We start from the raw sequence: 20,587 nt of genomic DNA on the forward strand, positions 1-20,587 counted from the left end.
CACTTCTCATGTTCCCAAATGCTGTCATGGTGGGCATGTCAAGGGGGCAGAGTTGAGGCGAGAGGTTTAATGTTGAACAACAGCAGGAACAACAATTAATGGGAATGCAGCTCGGGCTCCTTTTGGCTAGGTAAGCAATACATATCCTACTCCATGAATTCCCCTCTCCTGACCTCTCTATTTCCTCAAACCATTAGCCAGCCTGACAATATCATTCCAGATACACGTCACAGCACCTAGCCAGTATCCCCGGACAATACTTCACAGGACCTTCCTGCCACTTCTTTACCTCCACTAGCCTGAAGAAAACAAAAAAGGTGAAACTTTTTTCCGAAATTGCAAATAATTCCAGTCTACCCTGATGTCCTTCATCAGGTTATTTCAAAGCATTGACGTTGCCATCACTAACACTCTTTTCTAACCGCAGCCCGCTGCACTATTTGAGAAATTGGCACTTCCAGCAAGCAATTTTGAGATGATTGAAGGTTCCTCCAAGGGCTATACCAGCTCAGGGACTCCTTCAAATAGGAAGGGCCATTTCTTCTCTGAGCCCGAAATGTCAAGTGCCAAGATTTTAAATCCAGTCCTGGCTTCCACTGGCAATGGTTGCAGTCTTCACAGGGGGCAGCAATGCTCTAACCCTGCAAGGCTTCCTCAGCACCCTCCTAGCTGCCATGTTTTGTATGAGCTATTTTATTTATTCAGCAGTTTGCATTCAGGTACTTTTAGGTATTTCTCTGTCCTCAGAGGGCTCACAGTCTAAGGGGGTCATTTACTGTGGAGCAATATTTTACCACAGGAGGGGAGAAATATCACAGGGAGGTATTCCCACAATTTTTGGCCTCCCCTCTGTAAAATATTGCTGCTGTTTCCCCACAATATTTCTATTGTAGAAAAAACCCACAATAAAAAATATGACAGGGAAATGGAGAAAAAAAGTGTGATGATGGCCCATTTCACCTGAGGCTACCATCATATTAAAAGGCCACTTGGCTCATAAATAACCCCCCCCCCCCCTCCAGGGATCTATTTAGACTCACACACACACTCACCGCCACCCTTTGATGTTGCTCAGCCTTAATAAAGTTTAAAAAATAGAATTAAAAGTCATGCAGCAATGCCCCACTCCCTTCCCAGACCCCTTCCATTTAAAATTATCTTCCCCAACCCAAATACCCCAGTATCATCCCCCCAACCCTCAAACCTCCACCAACATAAGATATAATCCCTGGCAGTCTAGTGGCCCCCACCCCATTCCCCCTTTCACAGAAAAGGAATCATTGGTGGTCTAGGTACTCCCTTCCCCACCCATGGATCCCATCTTCCCTTAAAAAAAGGTACCCTGATGGTTCAGTGATGGCGCAAAGCCCCCCTTAGGCCCCAGGCTGATTGATGCCACTTTCCAAAATGGCACCAGCTGGCCTTTGTCTCTCAGCTGGCTGGTGACATTTTGAAAAACGGTGTCAACTAGCCTGTAGCCTAGGGGGTGCTCCAGGCCACTGCTAGACCACCAGGGTACCTTTTTAGAGCTAAGGGGTCTGGGAAGGCAGGATGAGGGTCCCTAGACCACCAGGAATTCCTTTTCTGTGAAAGGTGGGTAGGGGTGGAGCCACTCGACTATCAGGGATTATGTTTTATGCCGGGGGGGGGGGGGTGTCTGAGGATCAATTTTAAATAAAGTTGAGGAGTCTGGGAAGAGAGCGGGGCAAAAAGGGGAGTTGGATTCAGACAACAACCAAACGAGGGCCCCCAACTTTTATGCTCTGGGGAACTGATAAGCATAGGGGTACCCTGCACGGAGCAGCAATTACTACCCTTAACATAAGGCAAGGGATTACTATGCCTAACCAATAAGACTTTATGCTTTTGACACAACTACATTACTCTCCACTTTGACGGCGGCGGTGGTGATGGGGGGGGGGGGGATACGCACGTACCCCCCGAAAACCTACCCCAAACCCCCCTTGCGCGTGCCGAGCCTATTTTGCATAGGCTCGGCGGCACGCGCAAGCCCCAGGACGCGCGTAAGTCCCGGGGCTCCAAGGTACTTAGACTGTGGCAAAGTGGCACCAAAGTGGCATGAATAGCCTAAGGTACTTTAAAGGGGCAAAGGGTACCAGGAGTGGCAAGAAGAGTGCTTTAATAGAGGCACAAAGCAGCAGCGAGAGTATCAAAAACACACCACAGCTTCAAAAGAGAGCACCAATAAGAGATGCATGAACCCTCGAAGGCAACATGACAGGCAAAGCGGCAAGACAAGTGGCGTCGACTAGCACAATGAAGGAGGAACATAGCAAGCAGAAAGACTAGCACCAATACACTGAGCAACCATGATAGTGGCCAGAACACCAGAAGGAGTTGAGTGAGTCATCTGGTGGCAGCAAGGCACAGAGGCAGAGGGTAGATACAGGCTGGCTATACCTGGGGAGAGTTCCCTTTGTGCAGGAAAGGGCTCCCTAGAATGGGTTCGCCCCTAGAGTGGGGTGTTTCCGTTAGCATCTAGTGAGCTCTCACTGGTCTTTTAAAATCTGGTAGAGTTAGCAGATATACAAAAGAGAATTTTCAAGGCCGAGGCGGAGGAGGTTACCATGTAAACAGCGGTTCAACATGGGTCAGAGGGTAGATACAGGCTGGCTACACCCGGGGAGAGTTCCCTTTCATTTGAGCCGGGAAGGGCTCCCCGGAATGGGTTGACCCCTAGAGTGGAGCACGAACCTTCAAAGCGTGGCGACTAGGAGCAGGGTCTCACTGTGAGCATGGTCTCACTGTGTTGTGTTTGCCACAGTCTAAGTATCTTGTCTTGTTCTGAACATGGGTCAACAGGTGATAAGAGATAGGCTGCAACAACAGACAGAGTTCCCGTTCCTTTGAGCAGGAAAGGGCTCCCTGGAATGGGTTGGCCCATAGAGTGTATAATGGTACAAATTGTTAGGAATTAAGCATTTGCAAACAGATCATGACTTCATAAGCAAGAAGGAGGAAGTTCTCTTCTCTGCCCTGAAACTAAAGAAAACTGTTTGTTTTATTTAAGGATCCATGCTGTGAAGGATTACTAATTTGAATTGCCAGAGACTGAGGTTTCCCTTTGCAACGAAGGTTCAGCCATTAGGACTGGACATAAGGCCTGAACAAACAGGCACAGCAGTCGAGGACAGAGGTCAAGCCCATGTAGAGACATAAGGCCTGGACGGACAGGCACAGCAGTCGAGGACAGAGGTGAACCCCACCTAGGGAGGGACATAAGGCCTAGACGAACAGGCACAGCAGTCGAGAACAGAGGTTAATCCCACCTAGTGACATAAGGCCTGGATGGACAGGCACAGCAGTCGAGGACAAAGGTCAAGCCCACGTAGGGACATAAGGCCTGGACGAACAGGCACAGCAATCGAGGAAAGAGTCAATCCCACCTAGGGACATAAGGCCTGGACAGACAGGCACAGCATTCGAGGACAGAGGTCAAGCCCACGTAGGGACATAAGGCCTGGACGGACAGGCACAGCAGTCGAGGACAGAGGTCAAGCCCATGTAGGGACATAAGGCCTGAACGGACAGGCACAGCAGTCGAGGACAGAGGTCAAGCCCATGTAGGGACATAAGGCCTGGACGGACAGGCACAGCAATCGAGGACAGAGTCAATCCCACCTAGGGACATAAGGCCTGGATAGACAGGTACAACAGTGGAGGACAGAGGTGAATCCCACCTAGGGACATAAGGCCTGGACGGACAGGCACAGCAGTCGAGGACAGAGGTGAATCCCACCTAGGAACGTAAGGCCTGGATGGACAGGCACAGCAGTCAAGGATAGAGGTCAAGCCCACGTAGGGACATAAGGCCTGGACGGACAGGCACAGCAATCGAGGTCAGAGTCAATCGCACCTAAGGATATAAGGCCGGGACGAACAGGCAAAGCAATCTAGGTCAAACCCTTGTAGGGACATAAGGCCTGGATGTACAGGCAAAGCAATCAAGGTCAAACCCTTGTAGGGGACATAAGGCCTGGACGATAGGCACAGCAATCCAGGACAGAAGTCAATCCCACCTAGGAACATAAGGCCTGGATGGACAGGCATAGCAGTAGAGGACAGAGTCAATCCCACCTAGGGACATAAGGCCTGGCCGAACAGACACAGCATTCGACGACAGAGGTCGAGCCCACCTAAGAACATAAGGCCTGGATGGACAGGCACAGCATTCGAGGACAGAGGTCAATCCTACCTAGGGACATAAGGCCTGGATGGACAGGAACAGCAGTCGAGGACAGAGGTGAATCCAACCTAGGGACATAAGGCCTGGACGAACAGGCACAGCAGGCCTTGTGTCCCTACTTGTGAATCCCACCTAGGGATTCACAAGTAGGGACCTACTTGTGTCCCTACTTGTGAATCCCCCCTTGTGAATCCCAACTAGGGAAATAAGGCCTAGATGGACAGGCACAGCAGTCGAGGACAGAGGTGAGTCCCACCTAGGGACATAAGGCCTGGCCGGACAGGCACAGCAGTCGAGGACAGAGGTCAAACCCTTGTAGGGACATAAAGCCTGGACGAACAGGCACAGCAATCGAGGACAGAGTCAATCCCACCTAGGGACATAAGGCCTGGACAGACAGGCACAGCATTCGAGGACAGAGGTCAATCCCAAGTAGGGACATAAGGCCTGGATGGACAGGCACAGCAGTTGAGGACAGAGGTGAATCCTACCTAGGGACATAAGGCTTGGACGAACAGGAACAGCAGTCGAGGACAGAGGTGAATCCAACCTAGGGACATAAGGTCTGGACGGACAGGCACAGCAGTCGAGGACAGAGGTCCCCATGTAGGGACATAAGGCCTGGACGGACAGGCACAGCAGTCCAGGACAGAGGTCAAACCCTTGTAGGGACATAAGGCCTGGATAAACAGGCACAGCAGTCGAGGACAGAGGTGAATCCCACTAAGGGACATAAGGCCTGGATGAATAGGCAAAACAATCGAGGTCAAACCCTTGTAGGGACATAAGGCCTGGACAAACAGGCACAGCAGTCGAGGACAGAGGTCAATCCCACGTAGGGACATAAGGCCTGGATGAACAGGCAAAGCAATCGAGGTCAAACCTTTGTAGGGACATAAGGCCTGGACGGACAAGCACAGCATTCGAGGATAGAGGTCAATCCCACGTAGGGACATAAGGCCTGGACGGACAGGCACAGCAGTCGAGGACAGAGATCAAGCCCACCTAGGGACATAAGGCCTGGACAGACAGGCACAGCAATACAGAACAGAGTCAATCCCACCTAGGGACATAAGGCCTGGACAGTGGACGGACAGGCACAGTGCTTCAGGTCAGGTACATGTGCTGCAGTGCTTATATTATCTGGAGCATAGGAGGCAGTTGGATCTGCTGCAAGGCTTTCAATTGCTTTTATTCATCTTTCCATTCTCAGGGAAAAATTGGAAACCCAAGCAAAGGCAGGTTTACTTTAAAAAACACTAGCATTTCTATCAACTCTGGTGCCAGCCTTGAGCGGTGAGGGCTCATGATATCCCCTGTCATTGAAAAGACACGTTCACTGGGCACACTGGTTGGTGGACATAGAAACATAGAAATGACATGACAGATATCATGACAGATAGAAATGACATGACAGATATCGCTGAGCCACTTTGGCTAGGTGTGGCCAGAGATTGGACTTGTGTGCCCAATATGCCAGCGGATCTGTCTGCATGTTCTCTGTTCGCTCTGAGAGATACCGTGTCACTGTCAGCTGTGCTGGTGTATCCTTTGCTTGGGTGGGCTGAGAGTCACTCATGCCAGCTGCGTTCTCTCTCGCCTGTCGCACAACAGATGAATCTTTATGGGCAACATGCTTTTGGCATTCTAAATTGGAGGAGGAGGTACTATCTGTCGCTGACACAGTGCTGCTCCTGCTTGGGCTAGCAGCACAACTCTCTAAAGTGCCGGCTGTTTCCACCTCTGCTTTATGCCTAATCTGTCTCTGCCTATGGTGCACCTGTTCATGGACTTTTGCTAACGGCAGGTCCTTCACCAATAAGAGACAATCATACTGTAGGGCGAGTTTCTCTTTCACACGGGGATCACAGACTGTGGCGAGCATGTATGTGTTCTGTTCTGTTAAAGGCCTTAATCTCTCTTCCACCTGCTTCAGTTTTATGATGGCACCTGCTTCAGTTTTATGATGGCGCCTGCATCTTTTGAAGGGCAGCCCCTTCCTTTTTGTTTCTATTTTTTTTTTTCCATTTCAAATAAAGGAAACAGTAACCACAAATGAAACAAATTTAAGTACACTGCCTAGAAAGGCCAATGTGCTTATAATGTGCACATAGTTTGGAAGTAGAGGGGTTGGGGAGGCGAAGGAGGATTTGGGTGGGGTAAAAAAAAATCTGCGAGGCCTTTTAAAGGGGAAAAAAGGAAATGGTATTGCCTGGAGGTTGGAGCTCACATAACTTCATGCATACTCGCTTCTTTAGTGGTAGGTGCTGTAATTCCTTTATGTATTGACACTGGCTGATTCCGGCTGTTTGTTTTTATGTGATTAGGCTTTGTTCATTATGGTGTAACCTGCTTTGATTAGATTGTGTAAATATAAAAGCAGCCCGGATATTGAAAGCATGGTTTTCATTTATCGTTTTTTGTTTTTTTTAAATAATGGCTATTTTAGAGGAAGGTCATGGACATGCTCATCTCCTATCGAAAGGCTTTGAACTAGAGTGGAAAGTGCCTTTTTAAATAAAAACTGAGGGATTGTTCCACCTGTTGAGGACTTGCTGCATATAATACAATTTTTTTTTTTGCTGGTTTAGGAACAGTTACCAGAAGACTTTATCAAACGGATCTCACAGTTTAATTTTAAATCTCCTGCAACCAAAATTAATGGTAGGTATCGAGGGATGTTTCAGGAGGCTCTGTGGGACCTGCTTGAGAAGGTGAGTGGTAAATTGAAGTAGGGGCTTAAAGCGGCAACAACACGAGGAAAGGAAAGGACTCTGTTGCTGGAGAGCGAGAAGAGAAACGTGCACGGGGCCTTATCCTGCAGCGGCTTTACACCGACTTTATGGGTAATCCAGTTTGTAACATGAATGCTTTGCAGCACCAAACCTACACTCCCCACTGCCATGAAATAAGAGAGCACTAGAGCAGAGCCATCTACCACAACTCTACAGGGTTCTGGAGTCTTTGAGGCTGACAAAGGTTCTGGTTTCCTTCAGGAAAAGAAGGAATGGAAGGGAGCTACAAAATAAAACAGAAAACCAATAGCCAGTTACAGCAGGGAAAACAAAGATGCCGGACATTAACCCTGCATCCTCAGACAGAGGGACATCAGTGGAACCGTAGCAAATATTGATCAGTGGAGTCTGCTTCTGCATTGTTTTGGCACCTGTTGCAAAATTAAAGGCCCGGTTTCACTAAGGCTTTTTCCCCCCCCCCATTCTGTGTCTATGGAAGAGGAAAGCTTAGGGGAATAGCCTGCATTGTTTGCAATGTGCGAGGACGCTTTTAGTCCATGCACAGAATACTGCCGCTGCAAAGTCCGTCCAACACAAGCGCCTGCATACTTTATATCTGCTATTTGTGCAAGCGGCACGCCCACGTTTCGCTAATTTTCAGCCCAAGCCATTTTACCCAGGTAATTGGCTTTGAAAATTATATTCCCCCCTCCCCCCCCCTGCGTAAATAAGTCACAAAGCTGCAGCACCGTTTTACAGGGAAATCATCAAACTGCCCACAGAAATGCAAAGTCCGCAGGTACTCTTTATCCACAGGCTTTGCACCAAACTTTCCCCTTGAAAGTTGCCTAAAAATAGAGTAACCTGCATAACTTTGTCCCTCCATGTTGTGTGGGTACTTTTTCCGAGGAAAGTTGCATGCAAGCCCCTCTCCAGCCCCTCCCCACTGGAGCTCTTCTTATCCCCGCGGGGTAAAATTTCACAGGTAGTGATGTTACGTACATCATTTTACCTGCACAGAGGGTGGGCAGTTTTCAAACACCTCATTTTCATGGTAAAGTACTGTTTTTACTTGCAGACATGGCTTTGGAAATGAGTTAAGTTTAGTTTATTGCTCTTGCTCTTAATATAACACCTTTCCAAAAAAATCAAGGTGGATTACAATAAAAAAATATTTCGCAAAAATAAAAAGTACAAAAAGTATAACAAGATAAAACAACTATAATATAGCATAAAATCAAATAAGCCAAAAAAAAACCCCAACAACAATTAGATCACAGGTTCAGAACTGTACAATCAAGTAATAAAATAAAATGAGCTCTTGTTGAAAGCCTGACTGAATAGCCAAGTTTAAATTTCTTTCCTGAACTTGCTGTATTTCTCTTCAAAACAAACAAAACTTGGGCACTCCCTGTTAATGCAAAAAGCTTGTGTTATTAGTGAATAGATCCCACTGACAAAAATAGGGCCTGCAGTAAGTTATGCATTGTTCACGTTAAAACGACACTGCGGTTTCATGAATCAGTCCCCGATTAAGAGCCCCACTGACAAAAAATCATCACTGTGGTCTATCTCTCTATTTAATTTTTAAACTCTTTATAAATTTCAAACATTTACAAAACAAGGATAAACACTGCTGGGTAGACAATAGGGAATTATGTGCTAGTAATTTAAATGTAAACCAATAAACCATGCAGAAAGAATAAATTAAAAAAAAATATCCTCTTTCAAGTCAGCAATATATAAGGGACTGAGAGAAAGCTATTAAGGGACACTAACGAAAATAAACAATTTACAGAAGAAACCGCAGACTAAGATAGAATTTTATACAAAGCCGCATATCAAGCAGGCTCTGGAGATGAGGCAGGAACCGAAGAAATCCTATCTAAAAAACTCTGTTTTGACTAGGCTCAGAAAAGGTCTATCGTATCTGCAGCCAGCTAACTTCATTAAACATTTGGCCTCTGTTGGAAACAGGATGCTGGGCTTGATGGACCCTTGGTCTGACCCAGCATGGCAATTTCTTATGTTCTTATGTTCTTAATTCTGTCTCCCCCCCAACCCGAGCACAGCTTCACGCAGCTGAAGAAACTATATCTTCTCCTGTCCTGAGTCTGCTTGCAAACCACACAAACCATGAAAGAAAAATCTTTATTCCTGAAGGAAAGCCTATAATAAGTCTCAGAAGAGCAGGACATTAACAAGGTAGCCTGATCTTTCACAATTTCTGTTGACTGCTTGAGAAAACTAGTTAAATTTGAATTCCCAAATGACACAGAAGAAACATCCAGCTCTTTATCATCTTTTTTTTCTTATACGGCAAATAAGAAACCTTACTTAGGGAGGGCAAAGACTCGTCTGAAATTCATAGTACTTCTCTCCTATATTTTTTAATCAGTTCTTTAGATTCAAGAAGAGGAGATAACGGAAAATGAAGTATACGAAGATGAAGAGCCCTCCACCTGCTCTAAAAAATGTAAAGGTTTCTATGTATATCTGCAATGTCTTTTGCAGAAACAACTTTAAATTCTTGAGACATCGGGCTCTGGGATTCCAATATTTTGATCTTATCATCGTGGCCCTTTGTAACTGATTGATCAGCAGATATCTGCCCCTTCACTAAATCCACAGAAGATGAAAGATCACCCAATCGCCTACTCACTGTTCTTCCAAAGTCACCATGGCCTGCCAAAGGCCTTCAAGGCCAATGATGGCAAGTTTCTCCAGGGCAGACTTTCATGAGACCACAGAAATCTTCCCAAAGTGAGACTCCTCCACACCAGAAGTAGTATGACACATCTCCATCCCAGCCACAGCTGCATCCAACACTGCGTTATCTCTGGATTCCAGCACCACAGGAGGTGAGCGGCTGTCGGGGCTTAAAGATATTTCAGCCTCTGGTAGGTGCAGTGCCATCCCTCATACCAGCAATGAGGGAATCACCTGAAAATAACTGCTTCATATTCCCAGACAACAGCTGAGGAGAGAAAGGTGGTACTAAAGAACCTTGCATTTGATCTTTCCTCTTAGCCATAATTAAAGCAAATAAAAGAGATTAAAACAAGAGAAGGTATCTATCTCAGTCTGACCAATCACATTCACAACTACTGCTGCCAAAAAGCCTCCAAAACCTCTTGCTTCCAGGAGTATGCCCCTTTGGCACACAGCTCTGGCAGGGTACCAATCTATGTACCGCAGGGCGCTGCTTTTTTAAGGGGTGCCTGGGTGCAGATCAGTGACATCAGAAATAGCGCATTCTGCCAGCAAAAGATGTTCCGAGGCAAGGTATGGGAGAGTAGCAGAATGCAGAATGCCTTCTTTCTCTGTCCCCCATTTCTCTGTCTTTAGAGAGTTTCCCTGACTCAGTCACTTACAAGATTTTCAGTTCAGGGTCCTTGTGAACCTGGAACTAAATTGGTGGACACAAAAATAACTCCTCTAACGCACTTTGTACTAAGCATTTTTACAGTAGACACAAAATGGGAGAGAACTTTTATTTAATAGGTCCTATAAACTGATGTGATTGGGGAAAAAAATTACTGTGTGTCTCTCTTTCAACTGCTCTACAATGCATCTCATTTATCAAAGGTTTTCCCCAAATCACATTATGGTCCAGATATGCCTTAATGTTATATGAATGACTGTAAGCCACAGTCATGCTAATATAGTATGCTGCAAATAAGACTCACTTGGACTTTTGGTCACACATGTGGGGGGATTCACATGTGACAGACAAACTAGTTAATACATTTTTATTTATTTATTTTTATTTAAAAGTTTTATATACCGCACAATGGGGTAGGGATCTATCCATCTAGGCGGTTTACATAATTAAAACATACATAAATTGAAGCCATATATAAATTACAAATAGTAATTAAAATATATTACATTAAAATACTTAATATACATTAGCAGAAATATAGTGCATTGTATAAAAGTCTTAGAATAGATTATATGCATGAGTAAAGAGATAAGTTTTTAGTAGTTTCTTGAATTCTCTACGGTTAGACATTAGTCGAATATGGTCTGGAAGAGAGTTCCACAATATTGGTCCAGCTACAGAAAATGCACATTTTCGTGTTAAAGATAAACTGACTGATCTTATTGAGGGAATTTCTAGAATACATTTATCAAGAGAGTGGAGTTGTCTGGATGGTCTGTAAATTCTTAATAGTGAGCATAACCAAATGGAATTAGTATTGTATAATAGGTTATGTATTGTGGACAATATTTTGTATGTTATGCGAGATGATATTGGGAGCCAATGCAGGTGTTGTAGTATAGGTATGTTATGATCTCTACGGGATACATTACACAACATTCGAGCAGTTGCATTTTGTACCAATTGTAATGGTTGTATCGTTGATTGAGTTAGACCAAGGTATAATGAGTTACAGTAGTCCAACGAGGATAGGATTAATGCCTGAGTGATTAGTCGAAAGTCATTTGGAAAAAGTAGTGGCTTGAGCTTTTTTAACATATAAATTTTGAAAAAAGATTTTTTTACAATTTCAGATATGTTATCAGTCATTGCAAGTCTGGAGTCAATGATTACTCTCAAGTTTTTTGCATGAGATTTTATGTTAATTATTTGGTTCTTGAATGTAAAGGTTGATGGTGGCTGGTAAATTGAGTCAGGTACAGTTGAGAGGTAAATTAACTCTGTTTGTTTGTATTTAATTTCAACCTGTTGTGAGATAGCCATGTTTTTATTGTAGAGAGATATAGTTGTAATAGAGGGAAGGTTTTGGTCCATGAGTCCGTGAAAGGTACTGTAAACTGTATATCATCTGCATATATTTTGAAATTTAGATCTAGACCAGCAAGAAGACGGCATAGAGGCAATAGATATAGATTGAATAGAAGAGCTGAAAGTGCAGAGCCTTGGGGTACATCTGTCATAGTAGAGTACCAGTCAGAATGATAATTGCCCATCATGATTCTTTGTTGTCGATTTGTTATGAATGAGGAAAACCATTGTAAGGCCAGGCCTGTAATGCCAATCTGAGATAAGTTGAGATACATTGGTTGGGATACACATTGGTTTCCTATGAAAGTTATATACATTAAACAGGAAGACATATTTCCTTCAAATAAACATTCAGCCTACTACTGGCTCAAACTCTGTTCTTCTTGTGATATTCTCAGTGGCTGTTGACCGACTACCAAACTTTCTAGCTGTACCAAATACAACTGATAACAAACCGCTACCCCATCACCAGTGCTCAATTCACCTGAACTGTGAAGATATGCAGCTTCTCCACAAAGCTTTTGAGGATGCCAATCAGGGAAGACCATCTGATAGGTAAGTCTGGTTGTCTTAAGTTGCACTGGGGAACTGAAGCTGTCACCAACAGAAGACTTTATAATCAAACATAAAACAATGTTTGCATTTTAATCTGTCATGGTTGTTACTTTCATGTCGTACACTGCTTTGAGTGTCCTTTTGAAGACTGGTGAAGTGCTATATAAATATTCTAAATAAATTATCATACTATCAGGGCCGGTGCTAGCCTTTTTGCTGCCCTGTGTGAACAATTACTGTGCTGCCCCCGCCCCCCCATCATTCAGTCTGTCCCATGCCCATCATAAAAAAAACCAGCTCCCTCCAGCAATCTATATTTTTAAAAATTGGCACCTCCCCCCCCCCCCCCCCCCCCAACAGAACCCATGGTCAAGGAAAAGGTATTAGATACCCTAAGCAAAGCTTACAGCCTTGCAGACACACACACAATTCAATTATACATTTATAACAGATTTTAAATGAAAAAAGAACATTCAAAAGTATAGTCTTCTGAGCCAAAATATCACTTACAACATGCATATTATATTTACATGCACTGCTGGGGTGCCAACCAGAAAATCCTGCAAAAAAGACACTTGGAACTCTTATGGAATTACATTTTTTATAATGTGTGCTGGGTGTGGGCTTGGCCCTCAGAAAGCTGTTGACAACGGGGGTGTTTAGTGTGCTCTTGGGCCTCAGCTCAACCCCAGACAGATCCAGGACCGAACCGAGGGTTGATGGCGTGTTCCAGCATGGCGGGACTTCGGTCTTAACCTCTGCCAGGCCTGCAAGCTGCCAGCGCCAACAACAAGATGATGTTGGTAGGGGAATGGTCCTCTGACCTTTCCAAGCCCTTTCGCACCTGCCACATGGATCGGCATGGAGCAGCAGGCCGGCCTGAGGATGAGGGCAGACGGAGGCCTTGACACCAAGACATGACACCAAGGTTGATGCAATGGCATCACAGATGAGGATTAAGCGAAGACATGACACCAAGGTTGTTGAAGACATAACACCAGGGCTATTGAAGACATGACACCATGGCTGTAGAAGACATGACACCAAGGCTGATGCAAGGATATCACGGACCGGGGTCGATGCAACAGCAACATGGACCAATGGTCGATGCGACGACATCAGGAACAAGAAGTTGAAGCGAAGACATGACACCAAGACTGATGCAACGGCATCAGGGACGAGACAAGGAACTTGACGAAGTCCAGACGAGATGAGAAGCTGGGAGGGTGAACATTGGCACTGTCTCTCAGGGCGCCCTACTCAGCCCACCTTCATGGGCGGACCCAATGGGCTGGTTGCGGACCACCATGTCCCACTGCGCGCCCTTCACAGCCCAAGGAGGCTGGTCACAGACCACGCGTTGAAGGCCCCACTCCGGCGGCACCGGCCACGTCAGGCAGCAGAGAGGTAAGCAGTGTCTACTCGCGGGGGGACCCGCGGGCAGGGTTCCTAACAAAAGCCATGAATATACGGAATTACCATTACAATATAGTAAACCTCCCATACCAAAACAACCCTAACTGCCAGCTCTCAAACAGTAACAATCTTATCTATGAAAAGGCAACACTACACATATTACACCAGGCTCTAGAACACCAATACTCTTCCTTTTAGGAAAACAGAACAAATCAGACTGCTATAGATCACTACAGATAAATTATATGGTAGCAGAATACCTTACCTCGGTCACATACGGAGAACACAGACAGACCCTGACCAAATACAGAATAAAGAGACCAGAAAGTATAAGCAGAAACGTACTGAGAAGAACTGAACTGGAACCCACAACAAGCCAGCCTCTACATGCAGAGCAACAATACCATTCTTCATAAAACAAATAATAAAATTAAGAAATATAAAACATCACTCATAATAGTAGAATCATAGTCATAAAAAGAATAAATATTTCAAACCAGTTAACAAATAGAATATTCAAAATGTCCCAAACACCAATAAAATATTTCAAAATATCTGAATAAAAAAATCCAATAATTAAAATGTTTTAATATTTCCCCCCAAAAAACCCAACATATTTCAAAACAGTAGAAACATCAAATTACACCAAATAATTAAAACTAATAAGGATTTAAAAATCTCCTTCTCTCCTTACCTGGGATATTTTGATTTCCAGTTACCTTGAGATTAGGGGGCGGATTTTCAAAGGGTTACACACATAAGTTATGCACATAACTCCAAGAATCTGCTCCTGCGTGCGCCGAGCCTATTTTGCATAGGCCTGGCGACATGCGTAAGCCCCAGGTTGCGCATATGTCCTGGGGCTTGAAAAAGGGGGCGGGGCGGTCCGGGGCCGGGGCCGGAGCCTCCAGGCACAGTGGCCATTTGCAGCTGTGCCCAGGATTGCGGGCCGGCCGTCGGCAGGCGCGCGTAACCTATGCCTGCCCGGAGGCAGGCGCAATTTATCAGATAAAGGTAAGGGGGGGTTAGGTAGGGCTGGGGGGCAGGTTAGGTAGGGGAAGGGAGGGGAAGGTGGGGGGAGGGGCGGAGGGAACAGAGGAAGGCTGCATGGCTCGACACGCGCAAGGTGCACAAGTGTGCACCCCATGCGCGCGTTGACCCCGGATTTTATAACATGCGTGCTGCTGTGCACGCATGTTATAAAATTGGACGTAGATTTGTGCGCACAACCCGGCGCACATAAATCTTAAAATCTGGCCCTATGTGTGTATGTGAGCATGCCTGTGAGAACCTATGTGATATATAGGTTCTCACAGGCATACTCCCACCCAGGCTCCCATTCTCACATACACACACCCAAGCTCCCATTCTGACATACAAACACCCAGGTTCCCATTCTCATGCACACATCCAGGCTCCCATTCTCACATACAAACACCCAGGTTCCCATTCTCATGCACACATCCAGGCTCCCATTCTCACATACAAACACCCAGGCTCCCATTCTCAAACACTCCCATTCAAGCTCCCATTCTCATGCACTCGCCCAGGCTCCCATTCTCACACGCAGGCACCGGGGCTCAGCTCCAAACCCCTTCTTTACCGCCACAGAGATGGGCTCCCATAGTGGCCTTGCTTCGGCAGGTCTTCTTTGCCGCCACGGGGACAACAACAAAATATCTAATGTACCTCTAAAACACTCCTACATTATACTTGCAGACAACTTAGTGCTATCCCCCCATACTCCCATATACAATCCCAACCAGATCATGCATTTAAGATCTCTTCTCCAACATGATCATTAAAAAAGTTCAATATATCACATTTAAAGTCATAAGATGTGCTAATAGTAGCATGAATTATTCCAAAAGCTCACTTTACCAATGTTTTTCACTTAGTCTAGTATTATCAAACGATAGAAAAAAATAAGAAAATTAAGAGAGGTTTTTTTTTCTTATGATTATTGGACACTGCTGCAAATCGACACTTTCCATCTGAGGCAGTCTGAAGCCCTTTTCCTTTCTTAAAAAAAGAAAAAATCCTCTCATTGTTTGATAATACTAAACTCGGAGAAAAAACATTGGTAAAGTGAGGTTTTGGAAGTAATAGTGGGGTACACTTTACTGCCTCAAATTGTTATTGTAATAGTTGCACAAAACTCCATGTTTGCTTAATTTCTCAGGAAGCTTTTGCACTTTGTAAATAAAGAGACCAGGTCTTTTTCTTGATTTTACAATTAAATTCATAGATACAGTAGTTCTTCTCAGTCCCCAGCATGGGTTCACCAACAGGAACAAGCCATATCATTGCACACACACAATGTCTAGGAATTCTTCAGATGACTCCCATAACATACTGAGCCCACTGTCTCGGACTGTATTCTTTTCCTGTGCATGTATAACACCAGCCCTTCCTAATGACTGATCTCCCCCAGCCCTATTAAAGTTTGTCATTTATGTCGTGGGCTACTTCCGATGTCCCGCTCTGATGAGTAGTCCAGCGCCGAGCAGCCCTCTACTCCAACCTGTTTCTTCCAGGTTTCCTCTGTCGCCAGCCCTAGCAGCCTATTTGGTTCTGTCTGGCCTTGCTTCAGGTCTCCTTGGCCTCTGTATGGCTTGTCCTTAAACCCTGGAACAGCTTGGCTCACAGTCCCGCCAAATTCCAATAGTATAAACACAAGGCAACAGTTGAAAGTTAAAACATATCAGTCTGTTTTTGTGTCAAACAAAAAAAAGGAAAGTTCTCTTTAGCACCAGGCCTCACCGTCAGGCTTTCTCAGCCCACTAACCGCCTTGCTTAGGGGGTTGCACAACCCGCCCCAACTCCCCTCGGTTGTGCAGCAGTCTGCGGCCTTTCCAAACCAAACAAATCAGAAACACAGTGGATCTTTAACCAAGGGAGAAAAACATTATTCTAACATTTAAATCAGCCCTTTCCCCTCCAACAATGTCAGTCACTCTGTTTCCATGGCTGAATCGCAAGACTCCTCAGCCCCGAATCTATGTCCATCTCCTCCTCTTGTCCTGAAGAGCTGGGCTTTTCAAACCATCTCCACCATTTAGGCACGTCCTCCTCCTCTATGGCCATGGGTTCAGGTGTGTCTGATTCACAATTGCCTTGCTCCGCCTCTTCTTTAGCCCATAGATCGAGCTGTGCTTCCGTGAACTTGGGAGTTGTAGTTTTCCTCAAACCCTCCAGCGCCCTCTGCTGTCTAACCTGGGCCTTGGTTCTCTCTTTCCTATTACAACTCAGGTTTTTCTGCCTCTGGCCAGGTTGTGCTTCATTACACTTATAGGTCAGTGAATATGTTGTCACACCTCTTATAATGCAAAAACATACTCTGAAAATCTATTTCTCTTACTTCATGCTCTCTCTTATCTCTTATTTTCTATTAAAGCTTTAGGATGTTAGCAAAATTGGTTGGTTAATATTTAACGTTAAATGATGTATCAGCACATTTTCAAGACTTCCACATAGATCTAGATTACTACGATTCATTCTCTGCACGCCTATTGCATTTCATAGTAATTCTCTCTGGAGAATGGCCGCTCTGTTGGAGGCCTCTGGCCCCACCCCTGCCCCGCCCCCAGACCACCCCTTTTGTAAAGCCCTGGGACTTACATGCGTCCCGGGGCTTTATGCGCGTCGCCGGGCCTTTTTAAAATAGGCGTACGCAGGACCGGTTACGCGCGTAAATCCAGAGGATTTACGCGCGTAACCTTTTTAAAATCCGGTCCTATATGTGCACATTTCCCTTTTTTTTTTTTTTTCTTCCTTTTTATTATTTATTAATTTTACAACTTTCATACAAAGCATCCACTTTGTGTAGAAATATGGTATTGAAATAGAAATATATGTGCACACTTCCAGTAAAATTCTACCTGTGGCAACTTTGTGCTCGCAAGTTTCCAAGCAAAGGTCCACGAGTACGTTCACTTTGAGAATTGGGGCAAAGCCCGCAGGCCTTTGTCCCGATGTAGACAGTTTGAAAGTTGGCGCCCCCCCCCCCCCCCAGATATTTTGGTCTTATTGTTCACGGTGAGTTTTACCCTTGCTGGATAGAACAATTGGAACCTTACGTTATATTTCTTAGTTGCTCTCACATTGCCAGAAACCTCTTCCTTCTATGTATTCTAACATTTTTGCAGATACACGTTTTCTTTCTGTCTCATAATACAGGTTCCTGTACCCCAACATTTTGGGGGGATTTTCTTTAGGTTAGGATATCTCAAGATATGTCTCTCCATTGCTCTCGGTTATTTTTTGTTGCTAGTGTTATGTACGTTTTTAATCTCAAAGACCTTTATAAACTAAATTTCCAGTGGCACTGGTAGAAATGTCTCCATAAATTTCACTGGATCATCGCTTTCCATTCTCTCCAGAATCCCCAAAATTCTGATCTTTTCTCTGATTCCTATTATTTTCATCTTCAAAGTCCTTTTTTTTTTTTTCAGTTGAGCAATGGTTTTGAATTTGTCCTGTAGCAGTGTCACAGTTCCTTGCCTCCAGTTCATCCATTCTCTTTTGAAATAAATAACTGCACTGTAAAGGAAGCCACCTCCATTTTAATTTCCTTAGTTGCATCATTATTCTCCGTCATGGGGACTTTCAGGGACCGAAGCTCTGTAGCGTGGTAAGGTCCTTGTCAGCAGCAGTTATTCTTTCATGATGGAGGTTCCTATTTGGACCTTTAGGCACTGTGCGAGGCTGTCAAAGCTACTTCTGTGTCGTCCGATATTCCAGTGGCCGTGGTGGGTATCTCTTGGAAAAGTGAGCAATTTGATTTGCAGGGTTCACTGATTTCTTTTGTCTTGTTCCTCAGGGAGCAGCTCACACATCTATCTGGCAGCAAGCTTTCCGGCACCCCCAAATAATGACTTTCTTAAATGAAAAACAAATTATGGAAATGGAAGAAAAGCCTTAAAAATAACTGGCAGGTAGCTAAATAATAATCATATATAATAATACTGTTATTTTGGGTCCTTTATAGCACCTTTGTCCAAAATGCTATGATGTCAATATTCAAAGCCATTTAGATGGATAACTCACAAGTTATCCAACTCACAGAATACAATTATCACCATAAGTCTTCATTTTAGCTTCTTTGGAAGGATAAACGGTTGAATTATTCATGCTGAACCTGTGATCCAGAGATTTACAAATGGTATAGGCAGATGCCTTAAACAGCACAGTTTTGGGACCATAAAGAATTTTTCTATTTGGCCCTTTTTCTGGCCCTCACAAACTTCCTAATATGTGTGGTTTATTGCCTTTTAATATGCACATTATTATGTAATCCACCTTAAACTTTAGATATGTGCAGAATATGTTTTTAAAATAAATAATACTTGAAGATAAATTTTACTCTGAGGGTAAAATTAATTTGACTAATAAAAGATATGGAAAACATGACTGATCATTTAAGTAAAATTCTAAAATTACCCTTGTGGTCATAAATTGGTATTTTGCTCATTTATAATGACTCCCAGAATTATTCTTTACTTTTCATGCGAATAATTTTGAACCCACCTAGTCTCATCATATGGAAACAGATATTGGGGCGGATTTTAAAAGGGTTACGCATATAATATACGCGTGTAACCCATTTAAAACCCTCCTGCGCACGCCGAGCCTATTTTGCATAAACTCGTCGACGCGCACAAGCCCGGGACGCGCATATGTCCCGGGGCTTGAAAAAATGGGCGAGGAGTGGGCGGGCCAGGGTCGGGACCGAGGCCCCGGCACAGCGATCGTGCTGGGGGCTCGCGCACCAGCTGGGTTCCTGCTTGCTCCCTGGGGCCAGTCTATCCTTTCTGGGCCCTGCCTTCTTATGCTAGGCTGAAGGGATCCTCTCTAGGCCCAGAATCCCTTGCGAGGCTGATCCTTAAGGAGGACCAGGCTAGAAAGCTGTGGCCAGACCCTTAAGGTAGGTTGAGGGCGTTTCGGAAACTTGATTAGCTATCTTGGTCGGATTAAGCATGTAAATCCCCTCTACATGGGAGATGGGTGCTATGGCTAAAAGTTGAATGGAGGCCTTTGTCTTTGTTCACAGACCAATGATGGAACTCTGCATTCCTTCCTCCCTGGACCCTACACTTGCTCCACCTGGATGCCATGTTATTTCCATATTTGTTCAGTACACTCCATATGTTTTGACTGAAGGCAAAAAATGGGATGAACAAATGAAGAACAGCTTTGCTGACACAGGTAAAAGTGGCAGACCCAAATTGTCAGTTACTGTTACCTCCGCCCAGTCTGCATCTGCACTTCTTCCTTTACTCCAGCATGCTAGCAATAAGCCTCAACCCTGGGTGGGTAGTTTTAAAAGCCACTTCTGCAGGTAAAATACTGTTTTGCCTGCAGAAATGACTTTGTACATATTGCCCATTCAAATTGCAGGTAAATGTATTCGCGTATGCCCTGTGTACACATAAGTTTACCTGGACTGAGTGGAGGCGCTGCTGGGGACGGAGTTGGGGAGGGTTTTGGACTTAAACACATTTTTGATTTTCAAACATAGGTGTGTAAATATCCTCGAAATTCCTGCATACAAATTAAAAGGTATGCAGGTAGTTTTGATGGGATAATAGTCAAAAGCGAGCATACATGCATAAGTTCACTTTGAAAATTGGAGTAACTTATGTACATATTTGCTGATTTTCGTTTGTGGGCTGTTAACAAAATTACCACCCTAAACGGACAAAAGAAGTCAGTTTCCACATTTCTTAGCAATTCTGAGTTCCTCCCACATACACAGTATGTGGGAGGATACTGGGAGGACAAGGCAGATACTGCGTATCTGCCTTGTCTGTGTCACCTGATCATAAGGCCAGAATAATTCTTCCTTCCAGCACATTCTGAGCTTTCTCCACACTGCTCCTCTAGTAGACTTTAAATCTACCCTGTTGTACTCATTTTTTT

The 20,587-nt window shown here is 44.6% G+C and overlaps 1 protein-coding gene across 3 annotated transcripts in view; it reads left to right on the top strand.

Moving 5' to 3' along the window:
- PYROXD2 (pyridine nucleotide-disulphide oxidoreductase domain 2) overlaps positions 1-20,587 on the top strand; it is a 97,742-nt gene that overhangs the window by 38,788 nt on the left and 38,367 nt on the right. For 2 of the 3 annotated variants that reach the window (XM_029610110.1, XM_029610109.1), the window contains exons 11-13: positions 6,799-6,871; positions 12,094-12,250; positions 19,719-19,873. In XM_029610110.1, coding sequence (XP_029465970.1) covers positions 6,799-6,871; positions 12,094-12,250; positions 19,719-19,873 — 385 coding nt within the window. The remainder of the gene's footprint in view (positions 1-6,798; positions 6,872-12,093; positions 12,251-19,718; positions 19,874-20,587) is intronic. The other variant, XM_029610112.1, reaches the window with a different exon arrangement.

Source organism: Rhinatrema bivittatum, chromosome 7, assembly GCF_901001135.1.
Source record: "Rhinatrema bivittatum chromosome 7, aRhiBiv1.1, whole genome shotgun sequence".
In the NCBI taxonomy this organism is placed as follows: domain Eukaryota; kingdom Metazoa; phylum Chordata; class Amphibia; order Gymnophiona; family Rhinatrematidae; genus Rhinatrema; species Rhinatrema bivittatum.